The sequence below is a fragment of the Seriola dumerili genome, unplaced genomic scaffold, assembly GCF_002260705.1.
Source record: "Seriola dumerili isolate Sdu_G_001 unplaced genomic scaffold, Sdu_1.0 BDQW01000017.1, whole genome shotgun sequence".
Taxonomy (NCBI): Eukaryota; Metazoa; Chordata; class Actinopteri; order Carangiformes; family Carangidae; genus Seriola; species Seriola dumerili.
The window spans coordinates 994,805-1,017,304 of NW_019174272.1; the positions used below are offsets into that span (position 1 = coordinate 994,805).

Below are 22,500 nucleotides of genomic sequence, written 5' to 3' on the forward strand. Positions count from 1 at the left end.
GTTTTTTCACCTTTTTATGTCTTACTATACTATGACCTTTTTTGACCTTTTTATGTCTTACTATACTATGACGTTTTATGCCATTTTTATGCCTTACTATACTATGACCTTTTTTTACCTTTTTATACCTTACTATACTATGACGTTTAATGCCATTTTTATGTCTTACTATACTATGATGTTTTTTCCCCTTTTTTGGCCTTACTATACTATGACGTTTTATACCGTAATATACTATGACATTTTTTGACCTTTATGTGCCTTACTATACTATGACGTTTTATACCGTACTATACTATGATGTTTTTTCCCCTTTTTATGTCTTACTATACTATGACGTTTTTTCCCCTTTTTATGTCTTACTATACTATGACGTTTTTTCCCCTTTTTATGTCTTACTATACTATGACGTTTTTTCCCCTTTTTATGTCTTACTATACTATGACGTTTTTTCCCCTTTTTATGTCTTACTATACTATGACGTTTTTTCCCCTTTTTATGTCTTACTATACTATGACGTTTTTTCCCCTTTTTATGTCTTACTATACTATGACGTTTTTTCCCCTTTTTATGTCTTACTATACTATGACGTTTTTTCCCCTTTTTATGTCTTACTATACTATGATGTTTTTTCACCTTTTTGGCCTTATTATACTATGACGTTTTATGCCGTTTTTATGCCTGACTATACTTTTGACCTTTTTATGCCTTACTATAGTATGACTTTTTTTCTCCTTTTTATGCCTTACTATAGTATGACTTTTTTTCTCCTTTTTATGCCTTACTATAGTATGACTTTTTTTCTCCTTTTTATGCCTTACTATAGTATGACTTTTTTTCTCCTTTTTATGCCTTACTATAGTATGACTTTTTTTCTCCTTTTTATGCCTTACTATAGTATGACTTTTTTTCTCCTTTTTATGCCTTACTATAGTATGACTTTTTTTCTCCTTTTTATGCCTTACTATAGTATGACTTTTTTTCTCCTTTTTATGCCTTACTATACAATGACGTTTTATACCTTATTATACTATGACGTTTTATGCTATTTTTATGCCTTACTATAGTATGACTTTTTTTCACCTTTTTATGCCTTACTATACAATGACGTTTTATACCTTATTATACTATGACGTTTTATGCTATTTTTATGCCTTACTATAGTATGACTTTTTTTCACCTTTTTATGCCTTACTATACAATGACGTTTTATACCTTATTATACTATGACGTTTTATGCTATTTTTATGCCTTACTATAGTATGACTTTTTTTCACCTTTTTATGCCTTACTATACAATGACGTTTTATACCTTATTATACTATGACGTTTTATGCTATTTTTATGCCTTACTATAGTATGACTTTTTTTCACCTTTTTATGCCTTACTATACAATGACGTTTTATACCTTATTATACTATGACGTTTTATGCTATTTTTATGCCTTACTATAGTATGACTTTTTTTCACCTTTTTATGCCTTACTATACAATGACGTTTTATACCTTATTATACTATGACGTTTTATGCTATTTTTATGCCTTACTATAGTATGACTTTTTTTCACCTTTTTATGCCTTACTATACAATGACGTTTTATACCTTATTATACTATGACGTTTTATGCTATTTTTATGCCTTACTATAGTATGACTTTTTTTCACCTTTTTATGCCTTACTATACTATGATGTTTTTTCACCTTTTTATTCCTTACTATACTAGACTTTTTTTCACTTTCTTATGCCTTACTATACTATGACATTTTATACCTTATTATACTATGACATTTTATGCCATTTTTTTGCCTTACTATACTATGACGTTTTTTCACCTTTTTGTGCCTTACTATAGTATGACATTTTTTCACCTTGCCTTACTATACAATGACGTTTTATACCTTATTATACTATGACATTTTATGCCTTTTTTTTTGCCTTACTATACTATGTCGGTTTATGCCATTTTTATGACTTACTATACTATGACGTTTTATACCAATTTTATGCCGTAATATACTATGACGTTTTTTCACCTTTTTATGCCTCACTATACTATGACGTTTTTTCACCTTTATGTGCCTTACTATACTATGACGTTTTATGCCTTATTATTCTATGACGTTTTATGCCCTTTTTTGTAGCCTACTGCCACTGTTACTCAGTGTAAGGCTAAATTAGTAAAGTAATTTAGGAGTTTGAGTGCTAAGTAGCTCTGCTCTGCTGCTTTAATATAATATGTCCTTCATTACAGGCATCCTTTGAGTGTGTGTGTATACTGTGTCCTATACTATTTTATATGTCTGTAGAGTGTCATTGTACATTATCTGTGGCTTTCGAAAAAAGTCAGCCTCTCCTCATCTCCAGCATGAACAAAATAAATATTCATGCAATTTTCAACCATGATTAACTACCAAAATCACAAAACACACAACTAGGAGAAACATGGCTCTGCCTACAGGGGGCTTTTATCTTTCAGACATTTGACTGACAGGTGTTACCACAGGGAGATGTGTGATTTTTCCACTTTAAGCACAAAAATCACACTTAGTATCACACCTATCCTCTGCTGACGCTTTGACATCGCCGGACAGTGCGTGGTTACACACCGTGTTCCTCACCATACATTAGACTGACAGACACAGACACACATGATGACACTTTGCGGTAAACATGTCAGAAGCTAGATCAGTTGTGTGATATTGTTCAGGCTAGGTCGGATCAAAATATGTAGGCATAACTTATGTGAAGATTTATTGGAGTCTGACAAGTTGTTTACATTCTTAAACATGTTTGGAAATAAAATCCCACTGACCTTTCAGTGGGTCATGCTATGCAGCCCAAACATCAGCATATTTGCCTTTTTTTTTTTTTTTTTTATGAGAGACTGGAAATGTGGGAGGATGGTTGGTTATATAGTCTATTAAAATCCCTAAAGACAGCTCATCCTCTGAAGTGAGGCTCAAATTTTATTCTTGGCATTGGAAACAGCAGTTGACCTCAGTGATCATGATAGAAAGTGCCAGAGCAGCTACTAAATGGATCATGTGGTGAGACTGTTTTCTTAACTGTTGTTTCTGTGGTCAACAACATTGAACATTGATTTTGAGCCAGAGTGGACGTGAGGTCCTTGTGTGGTGCAAATGAAAGAAATGAAAATTCAAAACAGTTAAACAGGACTAATTCCATCTGCTGATGAAGATCATGAGATATGATCGACAGCTCCAAAACAGCTACTAAAAAAGACTTTGCAATGGGATTGTTTTTTTTATTAATCTTGAAAGGCTTCATGAAAAAAGTCCGATGCTAGCTGTCTCTTTCGCCTACAGTCACATCATCACCAAATGGTGATTACTACCACTCTAACAGGACATTCATGACTTTGTTCACGCCTGAAATATCTTCAAAGACTTGTTATCACCTTTAAGGAAGAGCTGTATATGATTGAGTAAATGGTAATCTGACATTACATGCTCATACTGGGAGCACAGAGCCTCATGGTGACAGAGGAACGTGGCATTAGTGCACTTAATGGAAATGCTGTGTGCTGTTATTTTTGAATAACAATTGCCAGGTGTGGCAAAGATGGTGATGCTGACAGAGACAGCAGCAGAACCAGAAAAATGCATCTGATGTAAATGTGTGTCATGCACGTGCGCACGCGCGCACACACACACACACACACACAAAATGAGCGGAGAGAGAAAAAGAGAAAAGGCATGACCAGAAGGCAGTGAAGGGGAAAAACAACAACACAGATGCAGGCAGAGATGCTGCTGTATCCATTTTTGAAGAATGAATGAATGGCTTGCTGCACATACACACACGGTACTTTATTAATACTGGAATGATGCTATTATAATAAAAGCATGTTGTGTCAGGTGATGGGTACAGTGTGAGGCTCTGGATATGGAGGTATCACACCCATGTAAACACAGGCAGACCTTTTAACAGATGAGGAGGACAAGGAGAAGGAGATCGGTCAGAATCAATAATGTCAGACATGAAGCCCATAATTTTCCTCTTAAATGTCCCTTAAGTTGCACATACTGTATGTAGAATTGTTTCAGTACATCACGAAAATCACATACATTACATAAAACGTAAAAAATAATACTGTCTCTGTATCATTTACAGTATACAAATCTTTTTGTGTTTACAATTGGATTCTTTGGAGACCACTGGATCTTGGGTAATATTAAAATCAAATGTTTGTTGGTTTGAACAGCACTTGTTTGCACAACACACAAGGATGGAGTGGGGCTGACCCATGTGGCTGTGGTGTTGAAGTTGAATGTTAATATTCACCATCTGAAATAAGTAAAAAACTCTGCAATGTTGAGTGTTCATGAAGCGTCTATTAAATTTTTTTTCAAGAGTGTAAACATGATTATATAATAGGATAATATGAGCATAGAGGGAACTGAGTTGTTCACAATATATAATAGTATATGTTAATATTTGTCAAGTCATTTACTGTGCAATTACTCATTTTATCATAACATTATATCATGTGACAATGAGTCAAGCATATTATAAAGTCACACAACAGGACATAAAAATATTTAATGTGTAAATAAACATGAGTAACTTCCAAGCGCAAAACCTTGATTTTTGTACAACAGTACAAAAATAATAATAGTAATGATAAAGACCTAATAACTTCCCAAAAATTGATGACCTATTCACCACCATGATTAACATTTTGTAACACATATACATATAGGTTGCACGAATGTTTTGTTTTTGGTGAAATGTGAAGTTGATGTGTTTTAAATGTTTTATTATACTTTTTAGATGTGTTGATTAAATTCTGTGATCTCATGAGGCATGAGTAGTAAAAAAAAAAAAGAAAAAGCGATATGCCTTTTTTAGGACTTTGATGATGTGGTGTGTGATGTGTACGTCTCTGCACAGGTTTCTGACTGATGCTTCTTCACATGCAGATTGTTTGGTCTCATTTGAAACTGTCAGTTGCTTCATGATGCATTGAAAACTCACACAAGTCAATTTTATATGTTTTGTCAAGTAGACTTGCATGTTTCTGTTTCTGCCAACTCTGCATATTCTGCTCCTGTTTCTCTAATTTATGTATTTATATTTCCTCCTTAGCACCTCAGATGATTCCTCTTTTGATATGGCTTTAATGCTCCTTCCTGTTTTCTTCTTCTTTTTTGTTGGAAAAATTATGAAGTACACAAAGTTGTATTCTGTTTCTGTTCTCATTGTCAAGTCTCTGTTTAAATAAACTCAAAGTAAAAATGCGTGATTGAATACCTATAACCAGTAAAAGACTTTCATTGGAGCTTGCAGAGACACACATACACGCACTCACAGTTGAGTGGACAGGTAGCAAACATTTAGACATCCATAATTAAAGGTCAACAGTGTGGTGCAAACAGATATTGAGAGGAAGTCTGTGTTTATGCTAATGCCTTGTCAGACAGAGAGGCCAACGATTCTCTGACACCATCTATTAATAATGAGACAAGATTACAGAAGTGCATTGGGTATGAACCAAACAATGCTGCTTCTGGCAAAACAGTGGGATCTGACAGCGGCCTGAGTGAGTGCTATGAAATCGGTTCGCGTGTGTGTGCAGTGTTCGGAGGGAGTGGGGTGTATGAATGGATTTGTTTGTTTATTGATGTTTGTGTTTTGTGTTTGTCTCACAGCAGTGGTCTTGTCTGGCCTGTTTGCAAACATGCCTGTACACAAGTGGCGACAAGCCTGCAGGAGGATGCGGGCAACCAAGATGCAGGGAGAGAGGAAAGCCTGTCAGGAGGTGCTGAGGCACATGAGGCCTCAACAAAAAGGCAAACTAAAACATACTGTTTAGGATATCTGAAAACAACAATGTGTATGCCATTCAAATTAATTTAACTGATTTGAAAAATATTTTTCTAACTGGGGTCAGGACTACTTACAGTAACAGATCACAAAAACAATTTACCAGATAGATGTGTTAAATAAAAGGATATCTGTTTCTTCTGATTCTACGTTTGCCCTTTCTTCTTGTAAAATACAGAAGTCTGTCACCTCTTTAGGCCACTAAAAATCCTGAAACAATCCAAGATGGAAGCTCACTCTTTTGGTTTCCCCCAAGCTTCATTCCCCTTGTCAATTTTAAAATTTTACTATCTGATGGTTTTTATGACTCTTGTAATTGTTTGAACTTTTTTGTTTTTCTTTTTATTGTGATTGTTTGGCCTTTTTTGTACACTGTTGTTGTCTGAGATCTCAACCTCAAGAAAACTATCATATATAAGTCTTCTATATAAGATTCTATAACTGCTTACGATTTAGATCCACTCTAAAATGCTTTATCAAACATTACTATAAATGGTCACAAGCCAAAAAGGTTGGAAACCACAGAAATAAGGCATTTGTAGTGAAAGACTCTGTCAGCCTGTTGATCAGTCTGCCACTTTGGTCCAGACTGAAACATTCCTGTCTTCCTCAGGATGAATTATTGTAACTCAGGTCAAAATCTAAACTTGTCCAGTACTGTGGTGGTTTACATTTCCATCAGCCTAGCAATACCTTGTGTTTAACGCTAATTAGCAAATCTTAGCATGCTGACATGCTAAAATAAGATGGTGAGCATGGTAAAAATTATACCAACTAACATAGCAGTTAGCATTGATATTGTGAGCATGTTAGCATGCTGACATTAAATGTAGCTAAGTGCAGCCTTGCAGGGCTACCACCAGGGCTGAAGACTCAGCCTTGTTCTTCTGAGTATTTGGTGAAATCTGAGTATTTTATAAAATGATCCCAGTATTTACACTATACTTAACCTAAAACAGCTAATATTTGTGGCCACTTGGGGGCAGCAGAAACAAGTGAAAACAATATTGATATGTCATCACTTTTTTAAGTTGATATGGTGAATTTGTAGCAGACAGGTGCATATTTACACATTCAGGAGTCACAAAGTAAAATTATCATCACTGTGTCTGTCTGCTGTTTGGGTTTATTGAGTTTTTTCTCTGAAAACAACTCTACAGGAGCAGTGAGAGTGAACCAGAAGAGTAAAGTTGTGGACCAGACAGCTGAGCTATGAGAGGAAATCACTATAAGGCTCCATAAAGATGAAGGAAGCTGAAGATTATGGTGATAATTCCTTATAGGTTCATCAGTATCTTATTATCATTTGATACATTGTTATTATAAAAAAAATAATAATTTACAGCTGCTGTAATGTCATTGAAACAAAAAATTAAAAACCAAAAAAAAGGGGGGGGGGGGGGGGGGGGGGTGGGAGGGGGGGGGGGTGCATTGCAAGTAACCCTGGATTCTCATAGCCTGAGTATTTTTAAAAATCTTGGCTGTGGTCCCGGCCTGGGCACATGCACAATACTGACCTGACAATGTTCCTTTATTCAAAACTGGGAAACTGTGAGGGGCTGCAGTCGGTCTGTACAGTGAGCAAACAAGCAGAACTGCAAAGTGAAGTCCTGCTGGTAGTGATATCATTATGCTGTGTGCCCTGTCTGGACAAGGGGACCAGAGTGAGGTCAAGGGGTATGGAGTATAATCTTTTCATAGAATAGGTTTGTGTGTGTGTGAGAATTTGTTTTTGTGCATGTGCGTGCGTGTGTGTGCATGTGTGCGCGCGCGCGTGTGTGTGTGTACATGTCTTTCTGTCTTGCTGGTTGTGTGTCTTTGTCTCCAAGAGAGCATATGTGTGCATCTATATTTGTGTGTGTGTGTGTGTGTGTGTGTGTGTGTGTGTGTGTGTGTGTGTGTGTGTGTGTGTGTGGAGGATTAGCGTGCCTCTCCAGTCCTCTGGCCGTAATCAGACGGGACACTGGCTCCATGACGACCCACAACCCCCACCACCACCCACTGCGGGAGCGCCTCTATCCCTTCCACCCTGTCATGTGTGTTTGGCTGCCGATCTTGGGACCTTGGCGGTATGTTAGGAGTTAAAACAATTATTCTTGCTCACATCACTGTGTCCTTTCTTTAAAACCTAGCTTCCACTGGAGAGAGTGATTGGAAAATCAGGGAGACAAAGATTTTCATCTGGACCTGATCCTGGGACGTGACTACCGTGAGGCCAGTTCTATATCCTACATCTTATTTAACATGATGTCTGCATGTTTATTTCTTTCAGAGGGATCAGCTATTCTTCAAAACTAGCACTGAGTTGTTGATTTGTTCTAAAAGTGAGAGTCCACATAAGAGGGAACGATAAGGAAGCTCCATCAGGGTGACGGTTTGAGGTTTGTCAGATAAACAACCATCACTGATCAGGTTAGTCTGAGCCCTCTGACCCTGGACTGGCCTGTCTGCTGTTAGTTTGACCCTTAACCTCTCCTTTTGTCTTTCAGACGCAACACTCAGGACAACCCATGCGCACCCACCCACAGACACACACACACACATACACACACACACACACACTTACTTGGCCTCTTATCCTTGACAGCTCTTATGCTCATATTAAGATCTACTTCAGTGATTTCAGGGCTGTTTCAGCAATAAACTCTCATTTAGGGGGAAATTAGCTTGGGTCTGAGTCTTGTTACTAAACTGTGCTTAACAGCATCAGACCATTCTTCTGGCTTTTAAATCACAGCAAGGATGGATAGCACCATCCAAATAAACCTCCACCATCCTACTTTGTTGCACCATATGTAATGGCCAAGCATCCATTGTTTTACATAATTGTGCGGCTATTGTGCTGTCCTCTTAGTGCCATACTGTGTTTAATGGTTCTAATTACAGATACTTATGGTTTAGTATATTAAGATATGCTGAAAAAAATTGGTTTTATACACCCATCAACTCATTTTTCAATGATGTCTTCTCAGCTTTTCAATCCCACTTGGTCTGATGAAGCTCTAAAAACAGCAAACACTTACACAAACAAGCTTTGGTAAGATGTTAGCCATGGGGGAAAGGATAAATTATCCTACAGGCTCAGATACATGTCATTTTAATATTTATTTCCAAACATGAAACTTGTATAGATCCAAGCTTCCTCTGTTCTCTGTGGCATGCCAATGTAATAGCTACTTTACTAGTACCAAGCTAGTCAGGAAGGAATAAGCTGTCTCCCTTTACTGCCCTAGAGATGAAGTACCATCAGACCCATGGAGACGAACCATAATCAACTTTACCAATTACACTCCATCTCAGACCACTTATTCCACACAAAATGGCATCACTAATGCTAGACATCACACAAGTGCCTCTCAGAGTTCTGCATGAGACTCCAAATACACATTTATATATTCAAACTAATAGTTCAGACTGTAATGAAATAAGCTTTAAATAAGTCTTTGATGTCTTTAAAAAAAGCTTGTTTGGCAAGAGAAATTGCTCCACATAGCTGCGCACTAACCTCAACATACAATACAGCAGAAACATAAGCCGTCCTCAGCAGCCCTCGTGGTTTAGCTAAACAAAAATTTAGGTCTGCAGGCCAATTGAGTGACATTTAAAAATGTCAGTCTTTCTTTTTTTTTTAACATGTGGTGTCTCAACTGTGCACACAACACACAAAAAAAAGAAAAGATGTGAAGATGTGTGTATGTGGTTGTCTGTGCTCTGTTCGTGTTAGAAACCATCATAAATTAGTAATTTCTGGATGAGAAAAGGAGAAAATGTAGAGGGCAGCCAGAGGGGTTAGTAGTGTGTGTGTTGGGGTGAAGGGCGGTGGCGAGGGGGGAGGGGGGGGTGTCGGGGAGATAACGATAAGCACCACTTAGGCTCTTTGATCACAAAGGTTCATCAATCTACTGTCCAACCAGTATGTCTGAGAAAGTCCTCCATAGATGGATTACACACACACACACACACTCTCACACACATACTGGCTGTGTTTAATATTACTTTACCACTTTACCCAAAGCTTTACTCTCCCAGCTAACTCCCAGCCATACAGAGGCCATCACAGAGCTCTGTTACTGTACAAGCAAGGATGAAGCGATGCAATCCATCTTCAGAGCAGGAGGCCCCTGAGCTCTCGTTCTTTCTCCCCCTCCTCTCTCCCTCTCCTCGTCCGTCCTAGCTGGAGTTTGACTAGAGACGAAGGGTTAAGGAGGAACAGACCCTCTGAAGAGCTGCCTGCTTAACCTTCGACCTCATGGTGTATGAGAGAGAGAGAGAGAAAGGAAGAAAAGAGAAAAAGGACCTGACAACTTCTAACACACATTGAACTATGTAATTAAATGTAAATACACTGGGTTTGAAGTTTAATGATTTAACAACCTTCGCAAATAAATCTTTCTGTGTTAACGTCCATCTGTTCTTTGAAAATATGTGCTTTCAATACTCTCAGCAGGTGTAAGGTGTAATAAGTTAGCTTGGCTGTGTGAGACACGACATGAGATGCCAGGGGAGAGGAAGGATGGTGAATGGTGGCCTGTAGGGGAAGCTGAGAGAAAGGGGGGGACCACCAACACACCCCAACCTTTCTTTGTCCTCCATCCCAGCAGACCCCTCCCCTCCCTGGGCAGCAGGTCGTCAGTGAAGGGGTCCAGCTGGTGAAGACTGGAGATGCCAAACAACCTGTCAGAGATAAGAGGAGGCGGACAAGGTATACACAGCACCCCAGCACCCACACCACTCTGGAGGGTTTCGCTGCTAAATGGAAGAGTTGGAGACACTGGGGTCCCTTATACTTGATAAGACAGCATAGTACACACTGTTACGCTTTAAACAATACTCCAATATGTTGAATAAGATTGTCGGACACTTTTGGAGCATATATTTGGGAAAGGGCGCGGGCTAGTGTTGTTATCAGGTCCTTCATATTCATACATGCATTGAAACTGATAAGTTGCACTGCACTTAAAAGAGTTTCCACTCCCAAGGTGCTGAATGTACTTTAAATAACCCACTGGGAATGTTAATAGTTTGTCTCTGCTGCGTTTGTCATCTAACCACAAAGAAGAACACTACAACCAATTGACTTACGCAAAGTTCTCTAAAATTTATTCCATTTCTTCATATAAATCTGTCTTTATTTCCATAGAACAGAAAAAATTTTTGCTTATCACAACTATTTATCACCGTTTGGAGATGGAGGGTGAAACCAGACACAAACCTTCAAAGAGAAACAAATATCTCCGAATGATACCGTCTTGTTTCACAAGTTAACAACAAGGTCATCTTTACAAATCTAGAGTAATAAATACTATTGGCAGGAAAAAAGTCTATAAAACACAAACATTTTCATCTTTACAGCTCACTGTCACACACATACTCACGCACACACATCAAATACATAACAAGGAATGATGAGGATCTGCTCTCTGCATCCTGGATGGTTTGCAATGTTAGAGCACCTTCTCACATGTTACTGCATGTATAACACCTGGGTGGAAATATAAAAACTGCTTCATGACACAAAAATAAAAACAAAATCTCAGCTTGCGTGCATGAAAGGAGCCACAAATGTTTCTTTACAGTTAGCTACAAGGATGAAAGTAAAAACCCGAATCTGCAGGGAAATGCACTCGACCCAATCTAGTCAAAGCAATTAATGGAATAATGGTGTATGGATATGACAGGGACCGATTTAGATTTAACTAATAAAGAGCACATTTACAGCACTGTATTTCTTTGTGTTTGCTGAGACATCCTTGCATGTCAAGAATCAACACTGGACTCATGAATAATTCAGAGACAAACAAAAATGGGCCATCACACACGCACACACATAGCACGCTACGCTCCAGCTCTGACTGGTCAGCTGGGGATAAAAGAGAGGTGCGTGCTCATTGGTTGGCTGTCATTGAGCGGAGAAAGCTGATTGGTCAGCCGGGGGTGACTGAGAGGACAGTGGTGACAGCTGCGTGACGCTGAGTTGTGCATTTACCCAGAATGCAGTGGAAACAGTGTTTACAGGTCCTTCAGCCTGTAGCATGGTCTAAACAAACTGTTTATCTCCACGGTGCAGCGCCTGCAGCTACTACTGCCTGTCTCATTGGAAATTAACTCATAGCATCCTTGAGCTGAGCTGACATAGGCTTTACATACAAACACACACACGCACGCAGACACACGCACACAGACAACTCATGCCTTTTCTCCTTCACTGAGACTGAGCATGGAGCTGTGTTTTGCTCCACTAAAGAGAAAAAATGTCTCCCTCAGGCTCTGCTGTGAGAGCTGAGATTATTTTGGTCAGTAAATGTTACTGCCTGTCTGACATTGGGTCACTATTTACATCCTTGACAATGCAAAGAGTGGGAGTCATTGAGAGGAAAACAGCCTAGTGCTGTTCACAGTCTGGCCTTAACAGGGCTCACAGTGCAAACATTTGGATGACACCAGTCTTTGAGTTATGAAAAGATGATAAACTACAACTTTGATTGTGCTGCTTTTTTTTTTTTTTTTTTTTCCAAACATCTGAAACTTCATGGATGTCCAAGTCCAGTCTTCAACAATCCACCGCTCCATCCAGCACAGGGGAGAAACATGGCTAATAGATGAAACCTCTTCACACAGCACAAGATCACACTTTTCACAATTATGTTACAAAGGTAATATTATATTTAGTCTGTATACGCTGCAGCATCTTTCAAAAGAGCAGAAAGAAGGCTCACTGAGTTTGAGACTCTCTGTCCAATAATCAGTCTCTCAGGTTCGTCCTCTGGTTCAGTTAGGAAGCTGCACTCCATTCTGGTACTCCACACCTGATGTGTGTGTGCGTCTCTAGTGTGTGATATAGAGGAGGAGACAGGTTGGGTGTGTAGCGAGGATACTCTCTTAGAGGAGGGCTGAGCTGCCTGCTGTGAATGTGTTGGGAGCTCTGAGATGGAGGTCCAGAGCTCTGGCTCTGATAGGGGTCGTGGGCGATGTGTTCTCCCAGCGGTGGAGAGCTCTGGTGGGCTATGGCGCTGAGTCGAGAGCCCTGAGGGCTGGAGCTGTAGGGAGGATGAGGGGTATAAGGTGGGTAGGGTTCCATGGGGGTCATTGCAGAAGGGAGCGGACAGGTGTATGACCAGGATGTACAGTTGAGTTCATCCAGTCTGGGCTCTGAGCTGGCAAACATGCACGCCTGACGCTGTCCCATGTCTGAGCTGTAGGGGGAGTCAGTGAGACCGAGGGCAGTGTTGTTGGACAGACCAGGTGGAGGAGGAGGGAAGGAGGAGGGGTGATAGTAAGACTCGCCCTCACTGGGTGAGCTACCAGTGAAGGGTTTCTTGTACGGGTGCTGGCGGTTTCCTGAAGGGCAGTTCTCCTCCACTACAGACAGAGAGAAAACATTCTGTTGATTTTACATTTGACAGTAAGTGAGAACTGAGAAAGTTCCAGCGCAATCGTTCTGACTTCAGACAGTTCAAGCAACGGAGACGAGAACAAAATGTACACATGAAGAAAGGTTGAATTAGCATGGCTGATTTGAGAATCCGTATGACATTAACTTAAATATAAACATGATGCCAGGGTTAAAGTGTAGTTTATCTGTAATGCTGCCAGAAGAAAAGGAAAAGTGTTTTATCTCTTTACGACTTGGTGCCAAACAACATGTGTCCAAATCACAGTTCATCATAAACCTTCAACTTATTCTGTGATCCTAGTTTCTGATTTAAATCATCATTTTACAGTTATAGTCCGTATGTTATTTGCACACACTGCTTGTATGGCTCCTTGTATTTAGACAACATTAAATATTTAAGACATTTGTCTTGTTTTCTTAAATGAAACAAAGTGTTGTGTTTTATGTATAAGTTTATATTCCTAAACGCGAGGCAATGACAATATAGTCTTTTGCTCTTGATCCTAAAATGTAGGTATTTCCAAATAGCATCAATAGTTTTTCAATAATACATTTCAAACAATACACACCCCCTATTAACAGGGCCATCATAGTCCAGATTGAAAAAGCCTTTAGTGCCTTGCTTGCTATGAAATCTGCGTGTAGAGATGAGCATGTTCATTTAATCAAACGGTCTCACAGGCCTGAGAGCAGCGCTAACCTGACATCTGAGTTAAACCCATGATTAGTTAGGTGATCAGTTAAGTGTAACACAAAATTGACTTTAGTTACAGCCTTAGAAAATGTTTTTGGTATTTTCAGACGTTGCGCGTTACTGGCTTTCTTTTAGTTGTTGATTCATATGTCTGAGTAGACCTATGTAAACATGTGTAAATAAATAAACAGACACAAAAATAGTTAGTTGATGATAATTCCACGCAGTCTGCAAACACAAACTGAACTGAATGTCACAGCACAAATAAATGTCACTCTGGTTTTTGAGTTGATTTCCTACAATAGTACAAAGAAATCAACACCTGCACAAAGCTACAAACGTAACTTTTTAAAATTCACCATACGCATTGACAGTGGCCTAATTTTTTTTTCTATTTCCTCTTCATGATTTCCATTATTTTCAGGAGTCTATAAAAACAGCCTGAAGAAACTCAAAATCTGCCCTTCATGGTAAAATAAAACTCAACTCCTTTTTCTTAGTTACATATTATATATAGTAATTACATTATTACCTTTGCAGTTGGCTGAGAAACATCAACATTTTTAAACTAAATTCATGGATACCATGCTTTAGATAATAGTTTAGATAATAGTCAGCAATAACTGTAACTTTGTAAATTAGCAATCAATGGGCAAAAACATGTAAAACCACTGTAATGGTCCTTTTTGTGACCTGAAAACAGAAACTCAATTACTACGACATTTACCCAAAGCTGTTTATTGTTCACTAGGAATATTTTATATCAGGTGAGAGAAACCAGTCATTATCAGTTTTACGGCTGCTCGAGCGAGATTTTCCTATTTGGAATAAGGAAACATTAGGGAGTGTAATATCATTCACAAATCATTTTTAAAGTGAGATAAACACTGTTTGTTTCCACGTGTACAATAACTATTACAATAACTCGGTGACGATCAAAATAAATGGGTCATAGCTGTGTTAACTTGTCTTTATATCTCAAGACTTCGGCAGTAATTCTCTGTCACACGGCGCAGAGCTTCTTCCTACCTTTCCTCTTGGTGCAGTGGTAGACCTGCGGCTGTTGGCCGTGCTGCAGGGGAGGATGAGGCAGGGTGTAATGCGTGGGGGGAGCGCTCAGCAGCTCCTGGGGACTGCTGCTGCTGTTCAAGCCGTTCTCACAGCTGTAGGGGGATCCGACAGCCTCGGGGGAGCCTCTCAGACCCCGCCCCTCCCCGCTGAAAGGACTCCCAGTGGAGCAGGCTCTCTGGCGGACGGTACTGCGGGGGACCACTGGGTAGTCCTTGCTGAAACAGAAAGAGAGAGGTGAGTTGAGAATAACAGCAGGAGCAACAATTTGCATCTGATGTTGTTATGGCCTCGGGTATGCTGCACAAAACTCAAATCTGCCTTTCCTGACTCTGTACAGGTATTTTAAGGTAGATTAAATTCTGCAGGGTCGTTTGTGGTCTTTTTTCTTTTCTTTTTCTTTCAAGTCTTTCATCCTTTCAGCTCTGATCTCTCTCTCCCTCTCTCTGTACACACTGCCCTCTTGGTGAACTCTGTGGTATGTAGGGGACAGCAGGCCACATCTCCCCTCGACTCTCGCTGAGACAGTGACACACACTCTCACACACGCACGCACACACAATCACAGTCAGTGCTGTTGTGAGATAATTCGCTGCTCTAAAAATAAAACATCCATCCGTGTGTCACTTCAGATAGACTCCTCTCCTCTCCTCTCCGCCACAGCAGCACAATAATACAGGGCTGCTGTGTTTAATACCACCCTCTCTCCCTCCTTCTCCTCCTCCCTTCTCTTTCTTCTCCCTCCACACAGTAACAGCCTCTCCCATTGGCTCGCTAAAATCTCTAAACTGCCTGCCACAACAGAGCTTGAATGGAGATTAGCTCAGCTCACAAACAGACACCATGTAAGGCCATCAGCTGATCAGCGGTGACAGACTAATAGACCAGCAGCAACGTGATCTATCAATGCAGTGCAGGAACTGATGCTCAGTGTTTGTGCTGCACGTTTTGGACGAGGTTTCAGGCTGAGATCAAGCTTCAGGTGACAATGGCTCACATCTCTTTATACCACTTGGCTTTGCTCGGCTCGGCTCGGCTCGGCTCGCGCGCACACACACACACACCTCACACACACCTCACACACACCTCACACACACCTCACACACACCTCACACACACACACACACACACACACACACACACACACACACACACACACACACACACACACACACACACACACACACATCTTAGACCATATGTACCCCATCATAACAACCCTCCCCTCTGGGTGAGGGAGGGAAAAAAAGAAGAATAGATTTTGTTTCCTATAAAAGTACACACACGCACACAGATACTGGAAACACCAACACACACGCTAACAAAGCTGTGCTCACCCTTGCAGCTTGGCCATGCGGTGCAGCTCATTGTCGTCGCTGCCTCTGAAGCCCTTAGCGAAAGGATTATTCTCGATCTTCAGCTGCGTAATCTGAGGATGAAACACAGAAAACCTTTCACTCAGACACTAGTATTACACCACAGGAAGCCCAGGCTCAAACAAACACAGGGTTTCATCCATGCAAAGACACATATAGGTCCAAAGGCACGTTCAGTCTTCCACTGTTCTCGTCATTGACTGAAAGTCAATAGTTTACTATTAGTCAGAGGCCCTGCAGATGTTAAAAGCAGCCCCACTGAAGCTCTGCACGGCCAACATTCCTCAGCCACTGACGTTTCTAACGGAGTGGACAGTGTTCTCGCCAGCTGACACAGAATAAACTGTTTACCCAAACACTCGCCAGGTTTAAGGATTTCAGGCCAAAGCTTTTAGAGGTCCAAAGCTGAGAGCTTTGATGTTAAGTCCTCAAACTTTCTCATTGATGTCATGGAGGGAAACCTTTGTGTTTTGAAGGATTTCATTTGGCTAAAGACCACGTCCATCACAGAGCAGGCGAGTGGACTGGAGACCTGACACAAGCTCAGGTCCAAACAAACTTTGAAGTGTCGATACTGATATCGACCTCCGCCACACTATTTGCTCCACAGCTGTAATTTCTATACTGTACAACAATTATGGTATCAGATCTATGTGTTTCTGTATGTATGATACAACTACAGAGCTTAGGATTTTTTTTACGCAATAACTACATTGCATACACAGATGTAATGGTTCAGAAAATTTCAAATAATTAGCAAAACTTAAAACTAATTCACTTAATTCCACTACTACTTCTACTGATAATAATAATAATAATAATATAAGTATAAATTAGTAGTAAGTTTAAAATACAATATATATACATACAAACTTTTGATTGTACACTCTTTATTATACAATGAATTGAAAAACACTGTACGTAAAAATTTGGTGAATTTTCTCAGGTGAGCAATTTTACTGACAAGATATATATTATGTAAAAATTAAGGAAAAGAATTGCAAAACTTTGAAGAAAATAATGTAGTTGCAATGTATTTATTTATGTTATTTATGATTCGTTATGAAATGTGATCAAATTGAAGCTACCCTGTGAAAAGTTTATCAGCAGAGTTCAAGGCTTATAAGGCCGCAGTCCGTCAAAGACAAAGACAAAGGAAACTGGATCAGCCAAGATCAAGGGAAAGAAACAGGTCATTACATACCAACACTTACATGTGCTCTCTCTCACTCACACACACACACACACGCACGCACAGGCGCGCACGCGCGCACACACACACACACACACACACACACACACACAATTTATTTTTGGACATGTTTACAAATACTGAGTAAGGACACATAAACAAAGAACATGCAAATTGACTTTCTGGACACAAAATACAGACGGTAATACAAACAGAGAAAGAGTGTCTGTGTCTGTCTGTGTGTGTGTGTGTGTGTGTGTGTGTGTGTGTGTGTGTGTGTGTGTGTGTGTGTGTGTGTGGCAGAAGTTTGAATGTGCCCAGTGACCAAAGGCAAAACTTCATGCACTTGTCTAAATGGTCACAGATTTGACAGTAGAACAGATCTGATTCGTGCACATAAGACTTTGAGCTCTATTTGTTCCATTGTTTGAATAATCACGAGGTTGCCTATAGCTCCAGCCTGTAGAAAATCAGTACACTTCATATTCAAACACCAACTGATGTATAAACATCAATTATTATTACATTCCTATCGGGACTTGCAGTGACTCACAGTGACCTTATTGTATTTATATGGTTTAATCCAAAATTGTATTGTAGTTTCATCCATAAAGGAGGTTTAGGTGGCACCTCTCCAAAACATGTGGGTAGGATAGTTCCTGACCTTTAACACTGTCTCAGTAGTGTGCAAAGCCTACCTTGTGGTTCTGGTAGGACGTCACAGCGATGAAGGCAGTCTCAGAGAAGACGTGGGTGCAGAAAGCTGTGTTTTTAGAGCCGAAGCCGTTGTTCTCGTCCGCCTTGACTATATGGAGACGAGGCTGGTATTTGTGCATGGAGTTGAGTATTATCTGCACAGGGGAGAGATTGAGAAGGTGAGGCTGACAGAGCTGTCTCCGTGTTTCAAAAAAAAAAAAAAAAAAACACTCCAGCAGATGCTGGGACCTGGACTGGCCTGAACTGGAGACCATGTGAAGGGTAGGCCCACCTATAGTCAAGATACACCAGATTTCTTGGCTGACATGAAACAAAGATTCATGCTTTACATATGAGCAGGATCAAACTGGTGTAAGTCAACATGAAAAACAAATAAGTGATTTTTGTTTACATGGCCTCCCTCCAAGACTGTAGCCAAATTCTGTGGGCATGAGTCCTGCATGAATATAGGAATAATATGATGTTTTTTTTACCTGCTCTGGTTAGAACAATCACCAAAAAGGACTTATGAAAGTCTTTTTTTCATTTAAATGCCACTAAAAAAATCATACATGAAAACAAACTGATTAGTGAATCATATTACACATTGTTTATTTTAATCTACTGATCAAATATGACATCTGTGACCATTTTCTGACCCAAACCAAACAACACATAGTTATGTAAGATCTGAATCCACAGGACTGGATATTCAGGCCTAAATTTAAACAATATAATTTGATGTTCCAGATTTCCCACGTTCACTGATCATTAACTTGGCAGCAACATTGGAAGCAACTTCTTGAAAGGTTAGTGGTGACTACTTATTACTGCAGCATTTCTTATGTCCACCTGGCTCTAACTTTGCTACATTTGGCCTGGACATACCAGTGATGTAAAACTATAACAACTCACGGTCTGAACTATTTCCCACGACACCGACAACTCCACAAGTGCTTTTTAATTGGACCACGTTTGTTTATCCAGGGGGGCTCAGTTTAATCGCAGTGACGTGTCCGCCTGTGACATGCATTAGCTAATGGACTTTAAAGCCACTGAAATCATTACCTCTAATTTACCAAGTCTGAAAAGATGATGTTTCTGTTTGTTTCTGCGCGGACACACACATGGGTGCGCAAGGGTGCTGGCGCGCCGGTGCAGTTCATTGCGCCCAATGTATACAGTAGTACACTGTTACTATAGGCTGCGTGGTGTGTCAGTGGGAAAGCTGGGCACGGCGGGAATGAGTGTGTGGAGTCTGAATTGTGTCCGCTCTGCCCTAGTGGTGATTTGTGCTGTGTTGTGATGTCTGCTGAGTTACACAGTCTGTGCTGCCAGCTGAGGACTGAATGGGGCTCCTGGGGTTGAGCCTCTCTGCTGGACCGGACCTGTGACTGTAGCAGTTGTGCAATCATTCTTCTTAAATTAAAACCATTAGGCTACTCTGTTACTTATTTAAAATGCATATTATGGATATTTGATATTTAAATTTATGATTGGTGTCCTCACGAGCGTATTGTTTTTAAACGACTTTTATTGGAAGCAGCCTCAAACTAGAGGCCTATAAACACACTCCAAACGCTCTGATTCTATTTCAAACAGATAAACAACAAATTTCCTTGTTTTGTCTGTACATAAACAGGCAATCCACCACACTTGGGAAATGTTATTAAGAGGGCTCACATGTCCAAATGGGTCCAGGTGGTTGTTGGTGAGTTTCAGCTTCTGAAAAGAGACGAGCTGGCGGCTCCAATGCGCCCCGGTGGCGGGAGAGTCCGGGTGGACGTAGAGTCTCCCCGGCATCGCGGGCTCTGCCTTTCCCGTTATCGACCTAAACGGCCAAGAAAAAAAATGGAGCAGACCACAAAAACAGTCAGTCAGACAATGACGCTCAGTGGGTCACAGTGGTTTGTCTGAGCGGACGTGCACACGCTCTGGCCGGCGCCACGCCGCGCAGGAGGCCTGAGCTGCCGCCGGCTGCAGAAGGTCTATCTGGTGCTTTAATTAGACAGACTCCAAATGCACCGCGTTTTGCTGAAGTTTACACAGATAGCCACATCTGGACCTTAGCTCAGCGGACTCAAATTAACTTGCTCTGCTCCCAGATTTGCAGCAGCCTCTGCTTTCTCTGCAGGAGCGATGTTGTTGATGAGGCGCCGGACCCGTCTGCTGAAATAAATCGTCACAAAACTAAAACAACAATCTGATCTGAGTGATCTATTTTCTCGCTTTTAACAGACGGTAAAGTTAGTGCCAGAGACTCTGAAGCAAGGCCTAGAAGAATAGTGATCAAGTTCATGTGAAGCCTGGCCTCTGTTGACTCTGCAATGTGTAAGCGTGAAGGTCAAACTAAAAAATAAATTGGCATGTATGATATGATATTTTACAGCCTGTTATATTTAAGGGGATTCATCTCCCTCACTCACACTCACACACACACTCACACACACACACACACACACACACACACACACACACGCACACACACACACAAACTTTATCTCTGAAAAATGCCTTCAGGCTACAGCACCAACTTCTCTCTATAAACACCCCGCGCCTCCATTGGGCCGAGGCTCTGAGCTGGGACTCCGTGTCACACTAGTTTATCCACAAACCCCGGTGTCCGGCCCGTTGCGTTGCAATGACCGAGTGTCTGATGCTGTGAGGAGGCAGAGCATTGATGGCTCTCACTGTAAGAGTCAGTGGTCTGCTCGGATTTTCCCCTCAGCACAACACAACAGTTGAACGGGAGACTTTAATCCGGTCTATGTCGTCTGTCCGCCCGGTGAACCCTTCACACTCTGATTCAACCGGCGGGCAGACACTGGGGGGAAACACGGGGAACTAGGCCACCCCGGTCTGCAAGAGGGAGCCGACCTTTACCCAGTGCGCGCAGGCGGGGATGGAGCGGAGGGTATAAACTCACAACAACACGGTATAGACGGATTTCCTTTTACTGGTTTATCAGACTCAAACATTCATGGCCACATATGATAATAAAGTGGCAACAAGGTGACATATGTGAAAATGTGGGGAAAAATAATTACTGAACAAGAAATTGATTTAGGTTATTGATTTTTTCCATAGCCTACGATCTATCATTTTATTTAGCATTCAATCCGCGAGCCCCCCACCATAACAATGTTAAATATTATAATAAACATAATCGTGAATCCATCATGGGAAAGCTGACCTGTACAGACATGGCTACTGCTGCATGGCATATTTGATCACATTAGCCTATCACAGGTTTTTGAGGGTGTGGTCCACTGAGTTTGGATTCAGACGATTACTCTGATAAATATGAAGTGTTGTCATATACGAACCATTTGTTGTCTGCAAATTTGTAGCGATGGTCATCCCCGGGGACAATGTCCATGAGGAGTATGTACTTGGTTTTTGGGTTGAGGCCTGTGACCTTCACCTTGTAACTGGGGAACATCCTCCTATAGGGCACGTGTTCAGGGAAAAACACAAGGAGATTTAGATTAGAAAAACACTTGATGTTAATAATACATAGGCCTTTGTGCTCCTCTGAGAAAACATGTCCCTTGAGGGCCTTAATGCCACATGCATATGTTACATTCTGTTGGGCCAGGACTGCGATTCATTAAAAAAATCATTCTTCATTCAATTCTCCTACAGCGTTTTAGTGAAATGCCTGGCTTCATAAAACACACACACACGCAAAAAAAATCATGATAAAGTAAATCAAATACACCCAAAGTCAAAATCTATTTTATGTAGTCAACAGAGAGTTATTTTCCTCCTACCTTCCAGCTTTAGTGATGATCATTTCAGTTCCCACTTCATCAAACTTCGTCCAGAGTTCCCTGTCATGAAGGAAAACTTTGATTCCCTCCATCCCCTGCAGCAAAATATAAACAGTGCTCACTACAAATGTAGAGCAAGTCTTCTGGAAGTAAAACTAAAGCAGAACACAGGGCCTACAAATGAATTACACACTCGATTTATTTTTTCAAAATTAAATGTAGTTTATATAGTAATTTTATAGCGAGTCGTATATTTGAAATAGGCTAATGATTTAGTGGTTTTGGTAAATTCAACAAAAAAAAAATCTCTACTGCATCAATAAATTCCTTGTGCTTCGGTTTGTTTTGACAAAGACCGCGGACTTGAGGTCAGTTGAACTCAATAATCAGTAAATCCATATCTACGTTAGACTCCACAGTACCTGCTGGCTGGACGCTGTCTGCGGTGAGGCCGGTGAGT

General features: G+C 40.5%; 1 protein-coding gene across 3 annotated transcripts in view; it reads right to left on the minus strand.

Moving 5' to 3' along the window:
- Window positions 1-10,926: 10,926 nt before the first annotated feature.
- Window positions 10,927-22,500, minus strand: part of LOC111231383 (T-box transcription factor TBX5-A-like) — a 16,516-nt gene continuing 4,942 nt past the window's right edge. For 2 of the 3 annotated variants that reach the window (XM_022758460.1, XM_022758467.1), the window contains exons 2-9: window positions 22,463-22,500; window positions 22,041-22,135; window positions 21,594-21,713; window positions 19,951-20,098; window positions 18,270-18,422; window positions 16,341-16,432; window positions 14,965-15,221; window positions 10,927-13,207 (exon numbers count right to left, since the gene is read on the minus strand). The exon at window positions 22,463-22,500 is cut by the window's right edge and continues 109 nt beyond it. In XM_022758460.1, coding sequence (XP_022614181.1) covers window positions 12,621-13,207; window positions 14,965-15,221; window positions 16,341-16,432; window positions 18,270-18,422; window positions 19,951-20,098; window positions 21,594-21,713; window positions 22,041-22,135; window positions 22,463-22,500 — 1,490 coding nt within the window. In that variant the 3' untranslated portion in view covers window positions 10,927-12,620. The remainder of the gene's footprint in view (window positions 13,208-14,964; window positions 15,222-16,340; window positions 16,433-18,269; window positions 18,423-19,950; window positions 20,099-21,593; window positions 21,714-22,040; window positions 22,136-22,462) is intronic. The other variant, XM_022758474.1, reaches the window with a different exon arrangement.